A 25,205-nucleotide genomic window follows, 5' to 3' on the forward strand; every position below is an offset into this window, starting at 1 on the left:
GGACAGTTCATGTGTCGTAAAAGGGATGATGATTTTTACTCTGCTCTAACATTAATGTCATCGTTTTTTTTTTATGGAAGACATTCCGAAAAAATATCTAAACTTTTCAATTTCTTAGCGTGTGTCTCGTGACGATAAGCCACTTCCACGGTAATACTCGGCCGTTTTTAAGAAGCCCTAAGTTTTATTACGTTTCTTATCCTTATTACGGTTCCACCACGCTTATCGTCGCTCTAAAGAATATTTCGTGCTTCTTTAAACTTGTCAGGTACTCGTGAGTCGATAAGCTTCCCCTTTAGATTCGAGACCGCGGTCGGCTTTTATCGAGACTCAATAATGCGACCGAGTTTTTTATTCTTTTTATTATTCTACTCGTTTATCGTAAGTGTATCAAAGAGTGTCATGACTTTCTCCACGGGGACCTTTCAGACCCTCGTGGCTACCAACCGCGCTATTAAAGGGGTACCTCTCCAGCAGTCGTCCGTCGTTTTACGACTTTATCCGATCGATACATATATATATGACATTTTTATTTGTTCGATCTACATCACACGCAAAACGAAATTTACAATCGTTCTCATTGAATGGTATATTTTTTGAAAAAATAAAATTTGAGAAAATTTATTATATAAAGCTGTGGATGTCGAAAAGAAGAACGGACCATCTAACGGCTTATAACTTTTAGATTTAGATTCATTTGGAAAGAATCGATCCGGCTCGGAAATTTCGCAGAGTAAGAAATTCTCGAGTAAGGTTTACGAAGAACCAAGGTCATCGGGTGTGATAGACTGTGAACCAGAGAAACCAATAGGCACTGATGTGATAGTATCTAACACTGACGTCTTGGACAATAGCGTGACTGTGTCGGTGATTTGCCCTGAAAGAACTCCCGAGCCTTTCAGCAGGAATCATCCGAAAAGAAAACGCGAGGGCGACTCGTCGCTAGATAGATTCTCTCTTCAAAGCGACGTTTCCGTCGTTTCCGTCGTTTCAGGTGAAAGAATTTAATTTTATTTTTGAACGTCAATTTTTTTCGACCGGCCGTACATTATGCATTAAGTCAATATGATAATGAGCAATAGTTGCTGCACCGCTATATTTTGCAATCCAGTTTTATTTTTACTATTGATCGTTAATGACATATGCGAGATTCTTTATTTAATCAAATTTATGCGATGTGTGAAATTCAAAATGGCATTTTATCGGGAAGAAAGATATATCAACGTTATTTCTTGCTTCAATAAATACGTCTTCGCGATATTCCGAATAAAAAGATCGCAAGAAAGAAAGTCGAAATTGCAGACAAATCGTTGGCGTGTCGTTGGCGACAAAAAATTTCATCTCCCCCGTTTAACCACCAGCTGCATCGTCGAGCAAGAAACGCAAGGACGACGATCAGTCCATTTTCTCGACCGCTGCAAGCACGGCAAAAGGACGCTGCTTCTTGCTGCAGCCCCGACAGACTGATAATCACGGTGAAGTAATTAGTAACCGAAGGAATGCAATTGAAGCACGCCGGAAATTGGCGCCAGCGAAAGAGGAATCTACCGTTTTGCCATCGAAGTTCACGTCCCGCGGCAAAGTTTCATGCCCGGTATCAGCGAAAAAGATCCCTGTAACGACCAAGGAAGACTTTGCGAAAGAGGATTCCGCTGCCGCTGGTATCCGGGACGCGGTTCGGGACTCGACGTGCCACAAAGGAAGACGCGAAGAATCGAAAACTGGCGAGAATGCGGCGTCACGGAGTCAACGAGATGATTCCGATAGGACTGCGAATGACGCCACTGGAACGTATGTTCCAGATGCGCGATTACGGGATCGGGATGGGGCTGGTCCAGTCCAATCGGAACTCCTGGATGAACTGAATTACCGGTTGACGCTGCATCGGCTGGAAGTATGCGATTCCCCGATGCGATTCCGCGGGCGATGGATTCCGCGACTACACAGCGTACGATTATGTTGCAGACCGAGGAGAAGCGGCTGAAAGTGAAAATCGCTGAGATGGCTATTCAGGAGATTCGATTCAGGATCCGGGCACTGAATGAGGACATTCGGCGCGCGGACGAGCTGCACGAGTTGCATCTGGCACTTGCGACGGCTCAAGCGGTAAGCCGGGTCGAATCGCGAACACGATAGTGTAAAAGCGCATTCACCGGGATACTGTCATCCGCAGTCAATGGTTTCATTATTTTTTTTTTATTTTTTTTTTATTTTTTCGTTACACGCGATAGTCGCGTCATTCAATTTTTTTTGTGCGAGAAACCCGATAATCCGATGTCTCGTTCAAGCGAAGGGTTTTTCTGCTTATCGAACATAAATAATCGATTAAGGAAAATATTTTTAAAGAGACATATTCACACTCGCTTTGTATTGAGTAGAGCATCAATGCATGCGAAATGCATTTCTTGATTACTTAGACGTTTGAAATTTATTTATTATGGTTTTTTTAAAAATAATATTCTTTGAATTTAACGTTTACGTAAATGAAAAAGTTTATTCTAAGATCTAAAGAAAATCTAAATTAATACTTTTTGTGCGAATAAATTAAGAGCTGAATGTACAAAAAAGTTAGAAATAAATATACTAATTAGAGATTAGGGCGCTTATATTCTACGCATAAATTTTAAAGGTTTAATAATGTGAGGAAGGTTTTACTTTTATCAACAGGATGCCCAAAGACTGCATGTTTAAGGATCATATAGCGCTGCAGAAAGGAATGGCAACTGGAACGGTTTTACAAGAAGAACAGGCGTCGAAGAAATACGAAGAAAAAGAAACAGTTATGTGTGCTTGAAGTTATTTTTATTAATCGCAATCATATCGCATGTCACGATGTCGTCATTTAGAAAAAACGCATGGGACCATACAAAATAACAATGCGCTTAGATTTTTGTGGTAACCGAGCAACGTCTCGAGGTCGCGTTATTTGTTGCATTCGCTCTCTCTTTCTCTCTCTCTGTCTCTGCTTCTGTTCTTTCTTCTTCTCGCGCTTTTTCTTCTTTTTCCTTTTCCTCTGTCGCAGGATCAGAGCAAGTACAAGCATTTCAACGGATCGTCGATCGTACAACAAACTACGGAACAATAATTTTATATTATCTAACAAGACGCCTTTCGTTCAATCAGAGCACCATGCTTTTCCCCGCCTATCGTTCAAACGAGCCTTTCCTCTTTCCCCCTCGTTAGACTTTCCGTCATCTCGCTCCTTCTCCATTTTCGTCGCTCTGTACTTAGTATTTCTCTTCGTATTTAGTGATTGTTAATAATTATCACAGAAAGTTTGTAAAACAACGATGTTGACGTTTATTAAGTGTACGTGTCGTGTTCTTCCTTCCGTGTGCACGGAACGAATGCAATGTTCAGTGTATGCGTGTGTGCACGTGTGGACAGTATACGTATGTGTTTATGGGCGTGTCTCTCGAGAATGTGTATTATGCATTTAGACGGAAAAGTTTCGCACGTTGCTGCAAATATAGTAACAGTAGTTAGCGTTAGAGTACATACTAGCGGTAATAGTAGCGGTACAAGTAGCGATAAGTATAACGGTACACATTAGAATGGCCTTCGTGCATCGCAGCGCTTAAGAATAGTAATATCTTACTATAGTATAGAGAATATACTTTTCCTTTTTTTATTTTAACGTTATTATCGAAAAAGCCGCTCTTTTCGAGGTCGCCGAGGTCGCTGATGCGTAAAACAAGTGAGAGAAATAGAGAAAGAGTAAAAGAAAAATAGTGAGTGAGAGAAGGTAATTGTGGAGAGAAATGTTGGTAAAAAAAAAAAAACTCACGCTTATCCCAATACGTATCTCTGTTCAATTCCATTGCAATTCCGTTGGGTTTTTCGCCTCCCAGAGCGCTTGTCCTCGGAAGTGACTATCGAAGGAAACATATGAATAATTCACGGTATTGACCGATCGTATTTACACTTTGCAATTTCGCAATACAGTCCAAGTAGTTTGGACTGTATTATAGCATATTTAATGCGGGGATGCTTATAACTTAAAATCCGCATAAGTAAAACTTAGGATTAGTACACTGAGACCGTCCCAAAACCATTACTGTTTCCATCTACGACTTCTTCCACCGTTGTAATCCTTAAGAAAAATATGTAGCTGATATCTTTATTTAAAATTATTTAATGTTCAATATTAAACACCTTGTATTAAAATTTATCGTAGAATTAAGAATGGAATTTCGTCAATGAGACTAGCACCCGTGGATATTAATTTAAAAGGTCATTTTAAGTCGTAATTAAGCATTTTCTCAAAAAGGACGGTTTTCGTTAAGAAAATTCTCTATGAATATTCTCATTTAAAAAAAAATCGACTCAGGAATGATTAAAGAATTCGTTAAATGAGAGGAACGGTAACAGTTTTGGTTTGGACATTTTACATAATCGCATAGACGCTCTTGTTACGTCAATCTTCTATAACTCACGGTGAAATAACGTCCTAATATTTATTTTCACGCTACCGCGATAGATATACCGTTTCATGTACCTTTGTGATTTGTGAAATAACCTGCAACGCTTCCCGGAGGAGTAATACAGTCAGAGCGGCTCAATAACAATCGGAAAATAGGTTACAGAAGGTTAAGCCTCGCAATCCTTCTCGAGGCACGTAGAGCTGCAACGGAGATTTATCTCTAGCTATTAATAAGAATATCAAAGCGAAAGCGAGAAGACCAGAGATACAGAACGTATATGTTGAAAATTCTTATCGAAATCTAGCCGTACGCGTTCGAATCGATCGGATCTAATCACCATAAACATTCCATTTGTTTCCGCGAGCATTGGGAAACACGGCCCACGGGTGAGATTCGCGAGCGCGTTCGCGAGATCGCGATAAAAATTCCAAATCTCGGTGACCGCGTGACGGCCGCCGCGCCGCCGTGAATGCCGGCAGCTCGCGGATACAATCGTCCGACAGCTTTATCTTCGAAAGCGCGTCTTTGTGCCTCAGTGACGTGTCTGCGACCCGTGTCTCAAAGCCCTTTGTCGCAAATAGAGGCGGATATATACCGTGCTCGATTGCGGTGCAGATGTCCACGGGAAAGCTTCCATCTGTGAAATGACTAATTTCTCGTTCGCGCTGTAATATGGCGAAATTAAATCCGATACCGTATAGCGGCTTTAAATTAATTATCGTATAATGCGCTTCAAGGGATTCAAACCGATTGCCGCGTTGCATTGTACACACGGCGATAAACGGTCACAGGTACGAATGCGACGTTCAGACTTGTTTTGCTGGATTATATTTGCATTGAAAACGCTTATTTCACAGCCATTAGCGCTATCGAAATGGAATTGAGTCGACCCAGCGGTTAAAATTATGTTAAATCGTAAGGAATAAACTGCGCAACGATATGCAACGGATATTCTATCGCGCTGATCTCGCTCGAATAAATGCGCAAGCCCGCTTAACGAATACAAATGGAATAATTATCCCCGGCCGATAGTTACGTAATGACCTTCGGGGCTTCGCCGCCGATTACTTTTCGCACTCTCGGTGTTTTCTCACTTTCATCATTCTGATCACGCTCGTGCCTGTTAATCGCTAATTACCAACGTTAATGACGTCTCGCTGAATGGCCGCTCGCGAAAAGACGCGCCGCGCCGAGATAAATGCAGAGAAAATGGGACATCGCCTGGAGCAGGCACGTTGGAGCTTTTTGATTTCCTTTCGCGTTCCTTCCCCGGCACTTTTCGTCGCGCGCCTTTTATCTCCTCCGGCCTCCTGTATCAGCCTCTTTACGAATTACGAGAGACTTTCAGCTCGCACAAAGCGTTCACTACGAGAAACGTTCAAACGTTCAAACGAGAAAGCGTTCACTACTTCAGTTGACACGAAAAGCATCTAGAAATTTCACTAAGCGAGATTCGACTCTTACACTTATGCTTCCCGTTGAAAATTGTAAAAATTGCTTAAGACGATTTTTTTTGTTACTTAATAATTCCTTAACGACGATAAAACTTAATCCGATACACCACTCGCGCGTTCGTCTTCCCGTTAGTCGTGGGCAAGAGTCCCATCGGCAGAGTTAACTTATTTGCGCCAGAGTAGAGAAACAGTTTTAAAGCCGGCGTTTATAAGAAAATAATCAGAGGTCACGGGGGTGCCCGCGGATATTGGAAAAGCTAAGCTTGTTAAAAAGCGGATGGATTATTTTTTTTTCTCATTAAACGTTTTTAAAATCTCTCTCCCTCTCTTTTTTCTCTTTCTCTTTCGTTCTCTATTGTGGCGCATGATTACCTCTGCTGACGCAATCTTCTCCCACCTGACATGTTGCCGCCAAGAGATCGATGCGCGACACACCGGCGATAAAAATCCGGCGACGAAAATCGCGAAAAATCGCTTTCGCCCCCGTCTCGAGGCCGACGACAACGATGCTCCCCCGGTCTTGCATTTTTTGTCGCAATGACGTTGCGAATTGCATCGAAGCAAAATCGGACGTGTGTTAGAAAAATAGAATTTTCGATCGCCGCGATAACTCGACAAGAATGAAAAACTGCGGAAAGGAGGCTCTCTTTGCTGAAGTGGCCGTCGCGGGAGATCATCGTTGGCATTCTTCGACCGTCTCATACGTCGCCGTAGTGATTCATCTCCTTCGCACGTCGCCAAGCCTGCTCGGGTTAGGTATATGCGCGCCTTCCGCAACTTGGACTGAGTTGCACCGACAATCTGATTTAACTAACTCCAGGTCAGTGATTCATTATCTTCAGCCGGATTATAATCCCTATACTTATGGGAGTTTATGATAAATTTGGAGATTGGATTTGATTAACGCTGATGAAATCAAAGTTATGACAAAGTAAGTTTTACAAGTGCAAATAAGATAACGGAGCATTTATTTGCCAACTATAATCTCGAGCGCGCTTTATCTTAATTCGCGACACAATTACCAAAGTACTCGGTGCCAAAGATATAAAATTCTTCAACTTTATCCAGGGTACGCGTTTCCGAAGTACATGGCGGAGCTCTCACGGTAGATTTCGCGCGCAAGACAGAGAGGAAACGTTTAAGGTTTACGTTAATTGATGTTGGTGCAACCAGCTCTTAACGCTCGACGGCGATTAAAAACTTCCGCCACGATGTAACAAATTGTTCCACGATTATTGCTAAGGTTCAAGTGATATCCAGGCCGCGTTTACGGAGCAGACTTTGCAATAAACGCGGTTGCATTCATTTCTTTCGGACAGGCCGGAGTGAGCGGAACCGGCTATCAGCGGCGTTCGCGTTTGCACTTATTTTTCCCCGGTAGGGAAAATACGCCCCTCTCGTCGCGTAAAGTCGAAAAGTTTCTCACTCCGGCTTGTCAGAACTAAGGATCATGTTCGAGGCATGCTACAAAAAGGTGTTTCACGACCGACCGGGCAACGTCCACAGTTCCGCGAGGTGAGCACGTATTACGCGCAATATATATGTAATCGAGAATATCGTAAAGAGTCTTACGTGGAGTAGAGTGTTACCAGCAAAAATGTAGATCTTACGTAGTGATAGTAATGTGAAGTCGAGCTTTTAAAGTCTTACCCTAGCGTAACGTAGAAGTATAAAAATAACGAGCTGACGAGATTCGTCCGAAAATTCCCCGTGCGAAGTAACTTTCAAAGTAAGAGACTGAAAATGCACAAGTAAATCCAAGCGACCGTGACAACGTTGAATATCCTTTAAACCGCAAGATATTTCTCTAGACACTATTTTTTTTTTTATGGTGTTACAATGATGGTAACAGTAATATATTTCTCAAGTACAAGTTCGCTACGCGTACGAACGATGAAGAACATACTTCCCAGGCGAATTGTTTCTTGCTGTTGTAATCCAAGTCGCGCGCGCAGTAGAACATTTATTATTCTAGGATATTAATATGGATATGATATTCTGTTAGAATTTTCACGCAAGAAGAATTCGTTTATAATTGTTATCTATTATTTTGATTTATTTCACGTTATAGCGAGGAATCAATTATTCGCACTTACGGTATACAACATTTGCATTAATTTGAATGTTGCATGATAAATCGCGATGAAAAAAAGATCGGATTCTCGATGGCTGTATAATGATTGTCGACATCTTATAGCAGCGAGGTGCAAGAAACGAGAAATGATAGCGAGTTTTTTCACGTTTTCGATGACAGGTTCTCGAATAAATCTTCGCGACGTGACTCTGGGATGTAGGGTAAATTTGCTCGCCGGTGTAATATACGCGTCGTGAAATAGTCGTTATTTAAACGGGACTGCGAGCTCCGCAGTTCTAATGAGCAGCCCGCGTGTACGACGCGCGGCTGATCTTTGCCAATATTTATATTCGTATTAGGGAGAACTCGCCGCTCTCTCGAAGCGATTCGCGTGCGCCATATTGCGGATGAGTCCTCGTTGTTGTTTGTTGTTTAAGGTTGATTAAATTCCGGGCCACGCGTGACAATTTGAGCGGCTCCGCGAGTTACAACTTTCGAGTTAAATGTTAAAGCTTCTCCCGGCAGCGATTCGCCTTTATTGCGTGTTTCACCAACGTGGCGTTTCGCCAACATTTGTGCGACTTTATGTCTCGTCAGCGGACGAGGTGGTTTTGTTGTGCACGAATAACACTTTCCGTCTCTCTTCGTGTGCTGTCACTCGAAATGTTTTTTAAGCGACTATTATTGCTTTTGCACAAACTATCTCCTTGGGTTTATAAATATTGTCTCTAGTCGTTTTGCAGAGAGACGCGGAGAGAGAGCTAGAGACAGACGTGTGTTGGCGGAGAGTGGCAGAAACAGGAACGTTATATTTCATCGATTTGCGGTACGCGTGTCCGTCGCGCAGACAGGTGACGGTCCAGGAAAAAAAGGTAGGATATGTGAAAAATAGCGATGGATATCGAGACATTAAGATTGCATGTGGCACTTCGTGGAAATTTATTTGTTTACATGCAGTTCGAATGTTGAAGTTTGACAGCCGCAGGCAGGCACTTCGCGAGTTCCTTGATGCCGCGGCACGATTTGGAGCGAAACTCTGACACCGCTGTAAAGTTCGTAACGTCGCGAAAGTTAGCGGAGCAATTCTCTCAATTGAACGGATATCGGGAGCGGGTCTGAATGCCCTTTACCCCCAATACGGTATTCCCATCCGCGTATCCGGTCCACCGAGGAATAAGCGTTATTTCGTGAGGGGAGCTGCAACGAAATAGTCTCTGGATCGATCCTCCGACGCAACGCGGCTAGAGCTCGCGCGCGCGATTACCACCGGTTTAGACAACCTCGAAGCTTCACTTCGGTTTAACTTCTGCGAGAGTGCGAAACTCACAGAGTCGAGAACGCGAAACCCGCAGTCGAGAACGACCGGGGGATGATTGAACGGAATAAGGGAGGACGACTTGTCGGGGACTTCAAGAACCTTACAGGGCGCTCGAAGTTCCGTGGCGACTATCTGCTTACGTCCTTGCTTAAATCCCGATCGACGCAAACATGACAAATAAATCCTAAGGGACGGACGCGAGTTTAACGTCGGTAATATCGTCGCGGAAGCACCATCGCTTGTCACAATTACGCTCGAAGTCAACAAGTCGATGTTATTGCGACGGGTAATTCCGTTCATTTTACCAAACTTTGTATACTCATCTTTATTGTGTCGCGAATTAATCGAAGCATCGCTAAAGAATTGCTTGTTTGTTCTTCTTTAACGTTAATTCTCGTTTAACAATTTCCCATTTTTCCGTGATTGGCGACGTTAACTGTTGTTTTCGAGGAGCTTTAAATCCGTATCTCGCAACATGATAAAATATATCTCTCTTGAAACGGTGCATCATAATCCCTGACCCGCGAATTATGTAAACTAGAATCGCGGCCAATAGTCGCGATCGAATGCGGCGAGCTCGTGCTTCCGGAGAAATGGATGGCAGGTAATAATGTTAATGCTGTGCCTCTCGGAGAACGTTTTATTTGCCAATATCGTCTCCATCGTCGTATGGCGCTACTCCAGTTTGATCTCTGGAGTGAGATGCCGATGGGACGCAAAAAAAAGAGGAGCGAGGGGAGGGGAGGGAAAAAAATTGTCGCCGGGAAGTTTGCCAATATCGGAGTCATTCTGCGATGCCGGTCACGCGTGCAGAGAAACGTCAACGCCATTTCGCCGAGGCCGACATGCAGCATGCGTGTGTCTTTCTGACTCTCCCCCTCCCCCGCGTCCAAGCGCATGGGTATCGGCAAATATTTGACGTGGTTAAATAATGGGGCGCACCGATCCGTAACGAGTGATTGATACCAGTTACACCACACCGTGACGATGCCGCGCGCGCGTACATGGGCGTTGTTGCCTCGCAACCGGCGAATTTCGGGTATTTGGTTCTTTCGCCGCCGATTGCGACCTCGGTTTCGTTCGAGGGATTGACTCGCCAAACGGTTTGAGAGGAATAGTTAATGTTTGTTTATGAGTAGGTCGCGGCGACCGCGTCGTCGCCGGATGCAAATTTCGCGATCCGGCTTTACGGCGGTATTGTTTGTCCAAACGGCGTTTTGAAATCGTATATATAAATGAAAGTCCTGTGAGGCATCGTTAGATGATAATGAGCGTCGCGCGTACACGCAAATTCTTAAAATGTCTTTAAAGCAGTTGCGAACTATGAGTTCGCAACTGCACAGTTGCCGAGGGCGTAATGGCTTTCGAGTTTATCATGGGTGTAATTAATCGTCGCTCTTGGCTGCTGATGTATTGCAGTACGCAAACATTTATCCCGGAATTCGCTCCGCTGCGCGCCGTTGTTATCGCCACGATTTTACTTCGTTGCGGAACTCGAATCCGCTAACCGCATTGCCGCTTGTTGTATACGTTCGGTGGCGCATCCCTCGATAAGGAAACGAGTGGAACAAGAGTGGAAGTAAGGCAAGCGTGAAAAGAAAAATATGCTCGTGGCAAAGGTAGCGAAAAATGTCCGATAAATTTACGAATGGAAACGTGTGAAAAGTAAAGGAAGGGACGAAGTATAGCACAAATTTTAGCCGGTTGTAAATCTTTATTCGCGGGAAAATCTGCAGCTAGTCGGGCAACGAAATTAACGGAGGAATAGGAGGCGGAAACAACGTCGTCGTCGAGCACGTTACGAAGAAAATGAGTTTTGCGAATCGACCGCCTGGAGAACCGGAGGCTCCTGGCCGTCGTTCAAGTTTTATCCGGAAATAAACTTATCCACACGGTCACTGAAATTCTTGCCACGTGAGAACTTAAACGAGAACGGAGGAAGGAGGGTGTGGTAAAATCGCCGGGTCGGATACAACGCAGACGTTGAGGGTGCAGGCACGCGCGCTTTGAATTTATGGCGAGCCGACGACGACGCGACGGCAAGTTCCGCGCGCGGTTGAAAAATTAAGAAAAGGCGAGAGACGAGATGCGCGCAGATGCTTGTGACGTCGGATGTTGCGAATTTGGCTGCGCGACGGGGATAAGATGAGATGACACGGAGTGTCGCGACGCACACACAAAAGATATAAAGACTGCAGAAATATAGACCCGGCCTGGTTCTCGTTATTCCGTAATTTTAAACTCCGGACGTACGCGCTCGGCTTTTACGGCGCGGCTAAAAATTCGTCAGGCGTTCTGAAAAGTGTTCAAACGAAAGACGAATCGCAACGTGTCTCGCGAAGAATTTCGATACAGCTCGCTATTTCGTTTCCGCCGGGTGAAAAGGGGTTGCTGTGTGCGCGGGGCAAGGTGCTGTTTATCGCAATACGAATGTTGGGCGAGCCATTTATAATTCCCCGTGTGCGAGAGATTGTACGCCAGGTTCGCTCTGAAAAAAGAAGGGGGTGAGAGCACGCCATACGAATGTTTACGTAGTGCCCGAAAAAACGACAGGTCGGAAAGATTCATGGAATTTCCTTGTATTGTTCCTCACACGTTTGATATCGACGAGGCGAAGTGAATAACGGTTCTTAAATCACGCGAGATAACGGTGAGGTTTTAAGCGGCGATTTATCTCTCGCGTACATTCTTGCGAAATTAATATTTGCTTATTATGTCCGAGTCTATTTTTGCGCTCTAGTTCCAGCGCCATTTTCCCAGTGCGTGGAATTTTGTCGCCCCGCGAATATACGCGAATATATTACGCACGTTATTTAGAGTAATAACATGCGCTTCGCAGCGTCGCATTTACATCTCTAGAGGCATTCCGAGCTTCAGCTTGTGAATTTTTGCTGTTGGTTACGCGACATTTTTCCCCGCACAGAGTCATTCCTATGTAGGTTGGGACTCGTATCTCCTTTCGCTTTACAGCCACCCAATCGGAGAATAGATAGCGGGAGCGATGGAAAGAGATACGGCGCTGCTTTGAAAATTCAATGGCACTGTACGTCTGAATTCCAGCCTTCCAAAGGGCGACCTTTCTTCATTCACCTCGGCAAACTTTATCTTTTTATCCTTGCGTTAAAATGTTTAATTCTCCACTGCAGGCGGAGTCTTGCGGGGGCACGCGTCGTAAACCCATTTTAAAATTCGCTCATTAACGCGATTGCATTTCTATTTATTTTGTTCGTTTTTTGCCGGCAGGGTAAATTAATTTCTCATTTTTGCGTTTTCATAATTTTAATTGCTTCGCTCTCGTCGCCGCGTAATACACAAAATCAAGTGGTGGCCGCGTTACCGAAGTGCAAATGGTGGGGGCTTAACGGACCATTGGCATTGTCCCGTGATGGCTTCGCCTGGAAACTTCATTTTTACGCGCCAGAGCGTAAGCCAGACGCGTCGTCGTGCAGTTTCGGTGGCAACGGGCTACATATTGCATGGAGGCACCGGACCAAGTGCCTATGCATTTTTCATAAGTCGTCGGGCGATCCTTTCGGAGCTTATTTAACTTGCCGCTATCTCTGCCGGAGCACGGGCGACGTTTGTCCTCTCGAGATATTTTCCCAATTTCCTCGGCAATGACAACTGCCCGGCTCCCGTGTAAACGTCGGTTTATTCTTTAAAAAGAGTCTCCGTGCAGGGTCACGAACCGTGGCAAGATTTATGATCGTACACCTCCGAGTCCTCTCATTGTACGACGAGAGGAATCCATTCCCCGCGCGATCCCGCACCTATAAGAGATGCCATCGACATAGTCGGCCGCGAACTGTCGTCCCGCTTTTCTCGTTGTCCTTTCCTCCCCTTCGTCCCTGACGATTCTCGCACTTCCAGCGTTCCCTTTTGTTCCTCCGCATAAGCTCAGCCGCATTCGTATGACCGTATCCCGCGGAATGCGGAACGTTATAACGGATCGATCGGCGAGATGTGGCGCGTCTCTACCTATCTACCTCTACCCCACCTAGTTCCCTTTAATCGTCCTTGGCGCTCTCGCTCTGTCGCATTGGATTTGCCCCGCTCTTATCGGACGACCATCTGACGCTCTCCTTAATATCGGAGAATAGGAGATCCCGAAATTCCGATAAATCCGTGTACCACTAATGTCACGTCGCGCGGCCGTCCTCACTAACTAAGCAAAAGTCGTTATCGTATTTCGCTGCTCGCTTCGCTTTATTGTCTCTTCCGCGCATATCGTGCGACTACAGAAAATCAGTTACGTCAATCAAATCGAATTTTCAATGTGAATCATCCCCTCTCGTTCGTTTTAATCGCTTCTACCGCGATGTGTAAAGATCGTCTCGACCGCGACCTTTGCCTTCTTCAACTCAATCACTCTCGACGCTTCATTTCAATCTGGTATTTCTCTCTCTTCCGCTTTTCCTACCTTCGACTCCGGTTTAATATTTGATGGAGGCACGTTACAATGATTAATTAATCGCCGTTATGCAAAATATGTAGATTACCACGCCCATTCTGCCCTCCGTTTGTTCCGTCCTTTTTTCACGTAATTTTATTCTAGGTAAAAATACTTTCAAATGCCGGGTATCCTTTTCTTTATTGATCGTTAGCTTTATTCCACTCGAGTCATCTTGAATATGAAGATTTAGGTCGTTGAAGTTCGAAAGTGGAGCGTCAAGAACGTCAATGACTGCGATTGAAAAGATTGTGATTAAAAAATGGATGCCACGAATAACAATACGAGAGATCGACGAGGCAGATGCAACTTTGCTCATTAATGTTTGGCGATCGACTGCTATATCACACACATGATACGCGATAATCGTATTTAATAAGATTATTTTTGTTAATACCATTTTCTTGTATAATTCTGTTTGGGATATATAGCTTCTGACGGAGATCTCTTATGAGAGCCGTAAAATCAATAATAACACAACTTTTCCGACTATAATTAAGGAGTAAATAACGTATAATTATTTCTCACATTTACTTTGAATACATCTCTCGTGCTTCTGTGCAATTCTATAACTCGACGAAGATTCCCATTGATAATACGCGTGCTGCAGCTGGCGATTTGTAAGGCCGGCCACTTGGTCGTGTAAGTGACGTAAAACGCTCATTAATATCGGAAAGCAGATTATACCATTATTCATCTTCCCCTTTTGCTTGGTCATCGTCTCCGTATCTCCGAATTTTTGCCATGCCGTTGCCGTTGTAATGCGCCGCGTTACGCAACGCGAGTCGATACTCTTACGAGACGGTTGCCGCCGTTTGTTAAGAAATCGCGCGCAAATGACGCCGCGTCCGGCGTCAAATCGACGCTGCAATTTTGTCAGTGGCACGCAACGCTCGTTAGTACTCGACGCCGGTGCTTTTTGACATTTGAAAATGAATAATCTGCAACACTTCTAGGCGGCAGCGTAACATAAAGTAGCTGTTATATAAAAGTCCGTATTAATATTTACGTTCGATGATTGAATTCGTAATGGCGAGGTACTTAATTCAGTAGAGCGCGCGTTGCGTAAAATGCGAAGAAAACAAGAGAGGCGAAGAAGAATATATAGTCCGAGTACCGTTGTTACGGCGCTATTCATCATTGCAAAATTTGCCCATCTCTCTCGATTCTTTCGCTCGACGTTTTATTGAAATACGTACAAGCTCTCATTGTGACTCTCTGGAATTTTTGTTTGCGGTCGTATTCGCTACGCAACGCCGCACAGCGCACGATCAGTTGTCCACATTTGAATGCTTATCCCCGCGGCAATTTACCCACTACCCATCCCTCTACTACCGTTCTCTCTTCCGTTCTTCTTCCCATTTTCTCTAATGTGGAGTCGCGCTGCACAAATCGGAAATGACCACTCCCCGGTGAGCCTCGTTGAAATTCGAGCGGCGTGCTCGCGTCGAGTGTATTCGAATTTTACTCGTTACCTGTATTACCGTGACGCTACTTTGCCAGCGGAATAACGGAAGCGTGGAGGAGGAGCGACGCGACAAAAGAGATTGCTTTCGAGAGAACGCCCCCGCGAGAACGGGAATTCTCTCCTCTCCGTGATTTGTATGTCTTCATCGTTCATACATCGTTTCTAACAGTTTATTCGTATATCGAAGTTCTGCATGCTCTCTACCTAAAAATGTAATCCGCCCACGTCCAGTCTCCTTGAAAGCTACGACTGTTCAAACGCTAGGTATATCTACAGTTATATTAGCATCGAGATTTTCGAAATCGGATCGTTAACAAAGGTGGAGGGATCGGTTGCACCAACGGGGAACGAGAACCAATCTTCCTCCGAGAGTTACAGTATATAGAGAAAGAGAGATAGGGCGAGAGTGTAGAAAAGAAGTAAGTAGTACTAGCTCTTCGACGAGAGATCTCTCTCCAAAAATATTCGCAAATCTCAACACCAACTGACGCCTCACACATTATTGCCTACCTATTAAATACGTGCATGCCAAACACCGAGCGGATGTGGACTTGCCTTTCTCTCCCAAGGTCTTTTCCTCGTCGGTCGATTATCAGGACGAGCGGCTCGCCCAGCTCGCGTACGTCGACAATTACGATAACGACGACGACGACGACGACGTGGAGACTCCCGATTTCGAAGTGATCGCGCGCCGCCTATGATGAAAATCGGGGTTACTCGCCGCCCAGCGAGAGCGCCTGGACGATCCTCGGGTCGGCCTTGCTACCCTCCCGGAATTCCTCCAGCGTGAGCTTGTCGTCGTGGTTCTTGTCCATCTGGTCGAAGATTTTGTCGACCCTCTTCTGCGGGGTATTCTCGTCCTCGGCTTGCGGCTGCTGCCCCTGAAACATTCAACGTTGTTCTCCGCTCAAAGTTTTGCCGAGAAAATTACCAAATGTCGTTCTTCAAACCAGAAAGAAATTACCGAACAAAGTTTTTCGGAAAACGTCAATGTCAACGAATTTGTGCCCGTTGTTAGAAACGTAACGCTATCTTGTGATATATGGGAAATTTAATTTCAATTATCGTGAGATTTTATCGTCATTACAAACGCGCGGAAAATGATACGAGAAATTTCACTATCGCGTTATTGCTTTATTGCCGCAAAATCCATGGTTGATAATGCCGCATGGTTTACGATATTACGAGGTGCTTTGCGATATAGATTTTTCAATTGATTTTTTTGTTTTATCCTGTGGGTTTTAATTGATATCGGTTGATCGGCTAATTGCCTGTATTGTGATCTGTATCGGTTGCATTCAATCGTATTACGCAGCTTGATCGGATTTACTGGTCTAAAGTCGTCTGTCAGTTCCGCGCGTCTTTGTCGACCGCTACCTGCATGTTTATGAATTACCATGTGCATGCCCCGCTGGTATACATATAATATGTCACTGTATTTCTCTTTGAAATTAATATTAACGAGACTTCAAGGTGATTAATGGCGAACCGTTGTCGCGAGACGGATTTGCCGCGCGATCGCATCGAATTTTACGTTAAAATTTGCCTCGGGGCGCGAATATCCGCTATAAAACAGCCCTAAAAAAGCGTTGAGATATTTTACTGGACCCCCTTGAAGGGTTTTTCGCTGCACATTTTGCAAGTTTTTGCGCGTTTCGATGAAAGTAAAGTAGTTTCCGTGTCCAAGTGTAGTTTCGGCTCCAAGTGCGTAATCTGCACGAACATGCGCGGCTTTGTGCGTATTGGTAATTTATTTAGCATTACGGAGAAAATTGCAATTTGCAAACTAATGCGCATTTGCTGTGCACTTTAAGGCGTGCGTAGTCTGGGATAAAAAGAAATTCAACCCGCGCGTATTTATAATTCTTTCCCTGCTGAAACCCTCTCGGCTGAAGTCGATCTTGAAACATAATATAATTTAATAAATCTATTATAAGAATTTTTAATATTCCTAATGTAATGTTTCTAATTGCGAGAAACTTAAGTGAGAAATTTAAATGAAATTTGTTTTAAAATAAAACCTGAACTTTTTGGTTCTTGTGGTTCAATAATTAATTCTGAAGAGAAATGTGATTGGAGAAAAGAATTGCATTTAAATAACTTCAATAAATATTCAGATAAAGAGTTGAACGATTACCTACATGGACAAGTTGATTTGAATTCAAAAACTAAATTTGGTGCAACGAGAGACTATAGAATACTACTTTTTTTAATTTTTATTTTGGTTTTTATTTTTATTTTTATGTGTAGAGTAATAGTGCTGGACTATAATATTCTCGCATTGCATGCATATCGATCAGTGAGCAAATCACGATTATTTGAAACTTAACTTTTTATAACCATACATCAATCAATATCTCAATCGAATATTCATTTGAAGCGAATAAGAAGTTTATTTTCATTTTAATCCAAGAGTATTTATGGACATTAATTTGTCTTTATTATTTTTTTTAAATTTTTTAATAAATCATTAAATCAATGAAGTAAATATGAAATTAAATTACGAATTAGCAATATTTACATTATCCTGATTTATTTGCGATTAAAAATTAACAATATAAATCACATAATTTTTGATTGATTAAAATTACATAATTTTATCCTCGCTAGTAAATATTTGGGAAAAGAGTAATAACGAATTAATTTACATGAATATCGCTTTGCTTAAAACAAAGATAAATTTTCTGTTTTTATAATTTAGGAATTCTTTTCAAATACAATTTTAATCAAGCGTCCAAATTTTTATTGAAAAAAAAAAGAAGAAACAATATAAACGTGTTAATAGTAAATTTTAACTATTATCTACACATTAAATTACTTAATATGTATATATAATATGTATATATAACAAATAAGCTTCCAAAATTAAATTCCCATCGAGTGGCAATCGTTTATCTTGAATGACGCTAACGAGTCCGTAAAATAATGCGCGACGATAACATTATAGCGATTAATATTTGCCGAAATCAACTTGAAATAACGGAACGCACGTTAGTTTTTCAACGTTTTTTACGTTAGATGGTTCGGGACCACTGTGGTATGTATACGTGGCCTTGGCGCTTGTTGTTACGCCCCCCCCCCCGCCGCGCCGCCATGTTATCATTCGGCCGGCGACGCTGAAGCGGAGCGCCGAGCGGACTATAGGTAGTAAGTAGTGCGTGTCGCTGCGTTATTATCCCTCGAAACGCGATCGTTACGATTACTGCCGCGCACGATTTCCGTTTTGAGCGATTAATTAACTCCGGCGGCTAATGACTCGCACGTGATCGCGCCTGTGGACAACAATTATCGCGCGATTCATTCGACGCGTTGGATCTGAAATCGAAATTGAGGTTATATATGAAGAACGGGGCTCGCGGGGGATCGCGAGTCGCTGTCCCGTCGAGCATTTTTAACGACGGTTGCGGATCATATCTCATCGCTCATCTCGCATCGCGCTTATTGCGAACAGTCGACTCGAGCGATTCAATTAACGGGCACTCTCGTCGCTTTCCGTAGGTACTTATCGATCATTTATTAATAATTAACTTAATTGTGGCACACCGAGCGAAATATTCGGCACTCAAATATAATAAATTCTATAATACGATACATTTTTAATGGATTTTATAATTAAATATTTCGTTGCCCAGAATTGTCGCGTGCTCGGACCTCGTTTTTCCTTTGCTTTTTTTTTTTTTTTTTTTTTTTTTTACTGAGATATCACGATCTCGCTGGGGGCTTATGATACCCTCGAGGATTTGACATCCTGGATAAAAGAGCGCGGACACCGCGTTGCCACAAGTCGTTAAGTGGCTCGTACGTGGCGAACGCTCTCGATGTGTTGGAGAGTGCGGTTCGAAGTATGGGCAAAGTGCCGTGAGCGTCATGTCTCGCGACTTTTGAACTTCGGGAGTGCCGTAAAAAGTTTCGCGCGAGGTGTCGTATTCTTTGTTATATTCGATTAATTAATAAATCATAATTAACAGTATTTTCGCGAGTGTCGTGACTGCAACCGAGGAAAGGAGGCCTGGGAGGCATCGGGCGACGGCGGAGCAACTGCGGAGTAAGTATAACTTATTATTTATATATTATCTGTCTTTCCTTTTTTGATCGTTGACTCGTTTCCCGTTTATTTGGATAATTTAGAGATAAGAATAAGAGATATTTTTTTATTCATATGATTTTATATCTTATATTTTTTTAAATAATTTATACTTGAAAAAGAGAAAATAATTTTTTTATTCACAAAATCTTATAAAAAGTTATATTCCAGAAGACATTTTGAAAATTATATGTACATATTTGGTACTTATTCATTATACGGGCGCCACTTTTAATTTTTTTCTACTGAAACAGCAATTATTAAACCTATTTATACTATTGAAGTAATGGCAATTAAATTTACTGTTATATATATTTTTATTTATTTTAGAAGTGGCGCCCGTATAAATGAATAAATTTATTGTTATATTTTATTGAATATTCAGTTGAGAAATGAATACAGAAATTTTGTACAATAACTATTTCTTGAAATCTTAATTACTTTGGCCACTTTGAGAGTTACTATAATTTGGATCTTATATCTGTATTTTACAGATCAACGTAGTCTCAACGTAAATCCACAAAACTCCGCCGTTGCGCATCGTATTGGTAAGTGATGAATTAATTAATTTTCATTTCGCGCTGAGAAAAACGGGCTTAAGATTTTGAATTGAATTTGAACACGATATATTAAATTAACGAATTAATAAAAGCGCCAATCATTACTAATTGTACTTATCTTTACACGGCGTTGATTTTAAGTTTTATAATTTATTTACTACATAGAATATAGATTGATGTTATATTAATTAAAGCAAAGTATAAAATGACGTAATAAAATATTACATAACGTACCGATATCGAATAATCAATAACCTCGAATAATTGCGAGGCAAACGTGTCAAACTTCTAACAATCGTAACAATGTGTATAACACTTTAATGGTTTCGCACACGTGAATAATTGTTTTCGCTTCTCATCCCAAGCACTCTCATTTTACCTCTAATCAAACTACGGCACGTCCAAAATATGAAACGTCATCCTGAGTATTTCAGGCTGATATTCGAAACGAGATTCGCGAGTAACGGTTAATAAATACGGGCTTTAAAGTTTCGGTGGACGTCACAACCGACGAAAGATTAGAGTGCGCGTTGCGTAATACGAGCAGGATGCATTATAGCTCAAAAGAAGCCGCATACATATCGCGCCCGGAGCAACGGCGAGGGGGAAAGGTGACGTTATTATAGTTTATATACGTTTGCTAACTCGCTTGTAGCATGCAGCGTTCGGAAACTGCAGAGAAGAGGATTATAACTTCCGCTAGGTTACATGTAAAGAGCCCATTCGGATAAAATATTGACTTGATATTGAGCACGTTGCGCGCGATGGATTATATATACGATTGCATCGCAGCTAGCAAGTTGTTAAGCGAGCACGGGAATCTTGTGCTATCGTGACCTCACTTATAGGTAAGCGAGTAAGCGAAACACAGTGATATAAACGTGAAATAAGCGAAACAATCATAGATATCGAATAAGCGAATAAGTAATGGAATATTAAGATGTCAGATCGTACGATTTTCTCATTTTGTCGAACAACATACACTTGACAGAAACACTTAACGAATTCGCGATTGTCGTGAAATTCAGTACAGATGTAACAGATGACGTCAACAGGGCGGAGATAGTGTTGTGTTATTTTGAGAAAATCGCAGGATACCCATTGATATAGGAAGATGCATTGTATAAGAAGTCAACAAAATTGAGAAGCGAGCGACAAAACGTTTCGAAAGCTTTCTCGCAGGCCGAAAAGTAATTTGAAAGGGATGCACTTACAACCATCTGATATATCGCGTCGACAATATTGTACATCTCGTCCCTCGTGATGAAGCCGTCGTTATCCACGTCGTACAAACGGAAGGCCCCTGAAAAGAGACGGAAAAAGGAAGAAAAATGCGATTGACTTCTGCTACTGAAATTTCTGGAAGGACACAAAAATCCGAAGGTGCATGCGCTTTGTTCGGATGAGAAACAGTATCTTTCACGTTTCACGCAGGATTCTCTCGCGAGCTTGTAAGTTCTGTCTCTCCGACGATATCCCGATCGCGATATTCTCCGCGAAAAGCAGCTATACGTTTCATTCTTTACTTTTGTTCGGATTGTGATCCTTCATTGATAACAGTTTTCTCAATCGAGGGACTTTATCGTCTTTCAGGTCGTCTCGAATTTTATGTACCTATAACGATTGCAATTTGCAAGTTTTTCTTAAGTATAAAATTTGCGAAAAAACGTGGATATTAATTTATAGCTCAATTTTATCAGTTTTTATCTATTTCCATTGAAATGTTAAAAGCAGTTACAAGTTAAGCTGCATCTCTGATACCAATTCTGATTTCTTTTTATGCAAAGTTATCAGCGGCGAACGTTTTATTTCCTCAAATAAAGTTGAATTTAAAGACTTAATCGCGTTAGGTAAATCAAAAATTCGCCGCGCGATTCCGGCGCAATTGTCCGCAACGCACCTAAAGTAGATGGGTAAACAAGGTAGCGCACGAGAGAACTCTCCCACATTCGAGTAGGTAATACGAGGGACGTTTTTCGAGGTACATAAAAGGCGAAATACTCACAGTGAAGCTTTTCGTCCAGGTTACCGCGCGACGTCACCGAGAGCGCTCTTATGAACTCCTCGAACTCTATCGTGCCGTCCTGAAACAACAATTCGACGTATCCTTATTTTGTCGCACGCGAGACACTATCTGCTATCGATCGCGGAATATTCGAGGATCACTTTGCGATCGCGTTTCTTTAAAGGCGGGATAGCTATCGGTTTGCAAGTCGAGCAACTGTCGGCCGATACGTTGTGCAAATAGGTTTCCCTCTCCTGGGTATTCGTATTTTCTCCCGGCTCGCAAATCGAATAGTCTCATGAGAGAAATCCGAAGAAAATTTCCGTCTCCGATATTTCTCAATATTTTCAATAAATATATACTCGACGCGTGATGCGAATGTCAATGCTATAGCTCGATTGCTTGGGAAGCGAGGCCAGTGCTGATTAAACATGCGCGATGATCAATACGGATTATCTCGGTCCTGTGGCGCGCGCGCGCGCGTAAATTTGTACAGCGTGTGAGCGTGCAACTCGCGATGTAAATTAACAACCTATTCTTATCTAATGTCAGACTAAATAAACGCTTAACCGGGCAGTTAAACGGGCAAATAAAGACGTTGCGAGGGGCAGCGGCCGTATAGCGAAGGGGAGGGAAAATAATTTGAGTAAGATAGTCGAGAGAGCACATCGCGTGATCGCTCTTGCACGCGAGCTGACGAACGCGAATTTGAAAAGCATGCGAGGATGCGCGGAAAACCACGACGTTTACATTATACACACGGTGACAAGGACAAGAAACTCACGGCGTTCTCGTCGAAGACTCTGAAGACGAGAGAGGCGAACTTTGACGGGTCACCCTGGGGGAAGAACTGCTTGTAGATCTTTATGAAGCCCTGAAATCACACGCGAGCGCCATGTACATCGCGAGCTTTTTGCTCGCTATTGATTATTGTGGGGGTGATTAACCCTTTTCTGCGTTATTGTTGCCACGTGACATATGATTAATGTACTTTCCGTCCTGAGTATCTCATTCAGTTATGTATATTAGTTTGATTTTTTGCTTTATGTTTTACTTGCACTACAACAGCGTTTTTTTTTTTAAATGAAAAGAAAAGAAACAGTTAATATAAAGAATGCATAATACCTGTTCTGTCAGCAATCCATCAGGGCAATCTTTCAGGAATCCTTTGTGCCTACGTAATACATAATAATATTCTCGTATAAGTAATTATTTATTTAAGTATAAAATTAACGTAAAAATTTTTCAATGTTACTAATAGTTGGAAATTACGGGAAAAATTGTTTAAAGTTTACTTGTCCGAATAATCTTTTATTTTAATTTGGCAAATTAAATCAATTCTCTCGTAAATTATTTTCTTCCGATTGTCGGCGGAATCCTTAATCATTCTGCCCAAGTTAGCGAAAGTTCGTAAAATAACCCATTGCTGTTCTTAGAGCCGAGCCTTACCATTGACGAATTTCCTTTTCGGTGACTGAAACAGAAACAGAAAGGGACATTTGGGGAGGCAATTAATTATCGGTCGCGCGACGTGTGTATATAGGGCAAAATTGGGTTATTCCGCGCGTGAAAAGTGCCCCCCGGTAAGAAAAAGCGCGACGCAAAGAGTCGCTGAGAGAGCGGGGCGAAGAATTATTGTTCACCCAAGCTCGTATCAACTGCCGTGTGATTTACTGCACGACGGATTTACTCGGTAAATTCAGTACGGAGGTACGTGTCACTGAAAAACCCGATTGTCCCGTGAAAGCGATCAAATTTTTATACGGCGCCGCGGGTGGATGGGTCCGAATCGTTTCTCTTTACGTCAGCGGACGAAAAGTGGGACGTACGTCTCTTTTTTTACGCTCTTCTCCACGTTTACTTGGACAGACGTGATACGAAAATGTATCCCGACTAAAACTGACTAATTAAAAAAAAAAAAAAAAAAAAAAAGGTCGTCGCAGTGCAGAGGCGATCCGTTTGGTGTATTGAATTTATTTGCGCGAAGGGGGGGGACTGATATCACCGCGAAAGACAATCGATAACGGCGTTTGTTCCCCCAAGACGGATGCGCGCTGCTGAAATAACGAAAGTTTCCGTTCGAACCTCTGTATATTTAAGCGAAGGGATTATTAAACGGTCTTTTTTGCGACGGTCGAAGAAAAAAATTGGGAAAATTGAGAAGGGAGATTAATAAACGTTTTGTCGATTTATTTCCTAAATTTCGATTTCACGCAGAACACGTTTGTCGAAGGGGATTTTTCGATTAAAGCGAACTTGGCGAAAATATTGGTCCGACGTGCTAAAATTGCACACATGGGAAATAGATGTGTAGTCGATATGCTTTTGAAGTTTACTCCAAAGCGAAGGTATTTTATTTTTTCACTAAAATGTTTTATTGGAATTGCAATTTTAATTGATAACCAGGTGGTAGGTTACCCTCTAAAGTACACGTGCCGCAAGCAAAGCGCTTTGCTCCCCACGTCAGCTGAACCGAATGTGTTATCGCAAAATGAAGGAAGAGACAAAGGGCAAAGGGCGTAGGAGACGCGAACGCTTGGGATCGATAGAACTACGAGAGAACATGAAGAGTTTTGCGGTTTATATGGTAATCTTGAGTCGTCCCAAGTATATCATTAACTTTCGCAAACAGTGCAGCGAAGCTTCCCCATCTCCGTGTGAGGAGAACTCTAACTGTACCGGATATCACGTGATCTCTCGCTTGTCTAATCAGGATATTATTCCGATCGCGGTAATAGTTTCGCAACTTTTTCTCGTTCCCGGAGGACTGGTAAAAGTGCGCGAGAAGTTTCTCGACACCGCGTTTTTCCCGGGACAGATTGTTTTCGCAGGATATTTTTATCTACGCGAAAATAAAATCCTTCTTTCGTCAGACATCTCCGCTCGCGGAGATCTGACTCCCGAGACGAACCGTCGAATGTCGAGGCGCGTAATTATGCGAGACAAATCGTCGGCGATTGTCGCGACGATCGATCGCGAGCTCGCGAACCGTTCGTTATTTCTCGGAGTTGACGGGGCGGTGGCCCCCGATGGCGATGGTCGACCGAAATATTCCTATAACTATGCAAATGAGATTCGCGTGGAAGGTTTTGTCGGCGGAACAATTCTCCCCGGGATTTCGTGCGCGACGCCACAAAAAAAGACTTGTTTAAACTCGGACTATTAATCTACAGCCTTTTGCACGTGATGCGCAACACCTCTGAATATTGAGAGATCCTCTGTACGCTGCTTCCGTTTTCAACTTCTTACCGGACCTCTCTCGCGTCGGTCGCCTATCCAGTTAACCGCCAGTTTCGACTGGTATCTCGGGAGACATCAGTTTCGTGTTTATCTCGAGTATCTACCATCGGCGAGCACTTTGCGATTTC

General features: G+C 42.8%; 2 protein-coding genes across 8 annotated transcripts in view; one reads left to right on the top strand and one right to left on the bottom strand.

Moving 5' to 3' along the window:
* LOC143893225 (frequenin-2) overlaps window positions 1-25,205 on the bottom strand; it is a 56,045-nt gene that overhangs the window by 4,848 nt on the left and 25,992 nt on the right. For 5 of the 6 annotated variants that reach the window (XM_077398368.1, XM_077398369.1, XM_077398370.1 and 2 more), the window contains 6 exons: window positions 23,287-23,311; window positions 22,963-23,011; window positions 22,622-22,711; window positions 21,838-21,916; window positions 21,047-21,135; window positions 3,852-16,069 (listed from right to left, as the gene is read on the bottom strand). In XM_077398368.1, coding sequence (XP_077254494.1) covers window positions 15,902-16,069; window positions 21,047-21,135; window positions 21,838-21,916; window positions 22,622-22,711; window positions 22,963-23,011; window positions 23,287-23,311 — 500 coding nt within the window. In that variant the 3' untranslated portion in view covers window positions 3,852-15,901. Of the gene's footprint in view, window positions 1-3,851; window positions 16,070-21,046; window positions 21,136-21,837; window positions 21,917-22,621; window positions 22,712-22,962; window positions 23,012-23,286; window positions 23,312-25,205 lie in introns of those variants that run through there. The other variant, XR_013255739.1, reaches the window with a different exon arrangement.
* LOC143893224 (alpha-tocopherol transfer protein-like) overlaps window positions 8,695-25,205 on the top strand; it is a 115,845-nt gene continuing 99,334 nt past the window's right edge. Inside the window, exons 1-3 of one of the 2 annotated variants that reach the window (XM_077398363.1) lie at window positions 8,695-8,824; window positions 19,157-19,233; window positions 19,767-19,820. The gene's annotated coding sequence lies outside the window, so the exon portion shown is untranslated. The remainder of the gene's footprint in view (window positions 8,825-19,156; window positions 19,234-19,766; window positions 19,821-25,205) is intronic. The other variant, XM_077398367.1, reaches the window with a different exon arrangement.

The sequence above is a fragment of the Temnothorax americanus genome, unplaced genomic scaffold (genome assembly GCF_048541705.1).
Source record: "Temnothorax americanus isolate GAGA-0224 unplaced genomic scaffold, ASM4854170v1 Scaffold12, whole genome shotgun sequence".
NCBI lineage: Eukaryota > Metazoa > Arthropoda > Insecta > Hymenoptera > Formicidae > Temnothorax > Temnothorax americanus.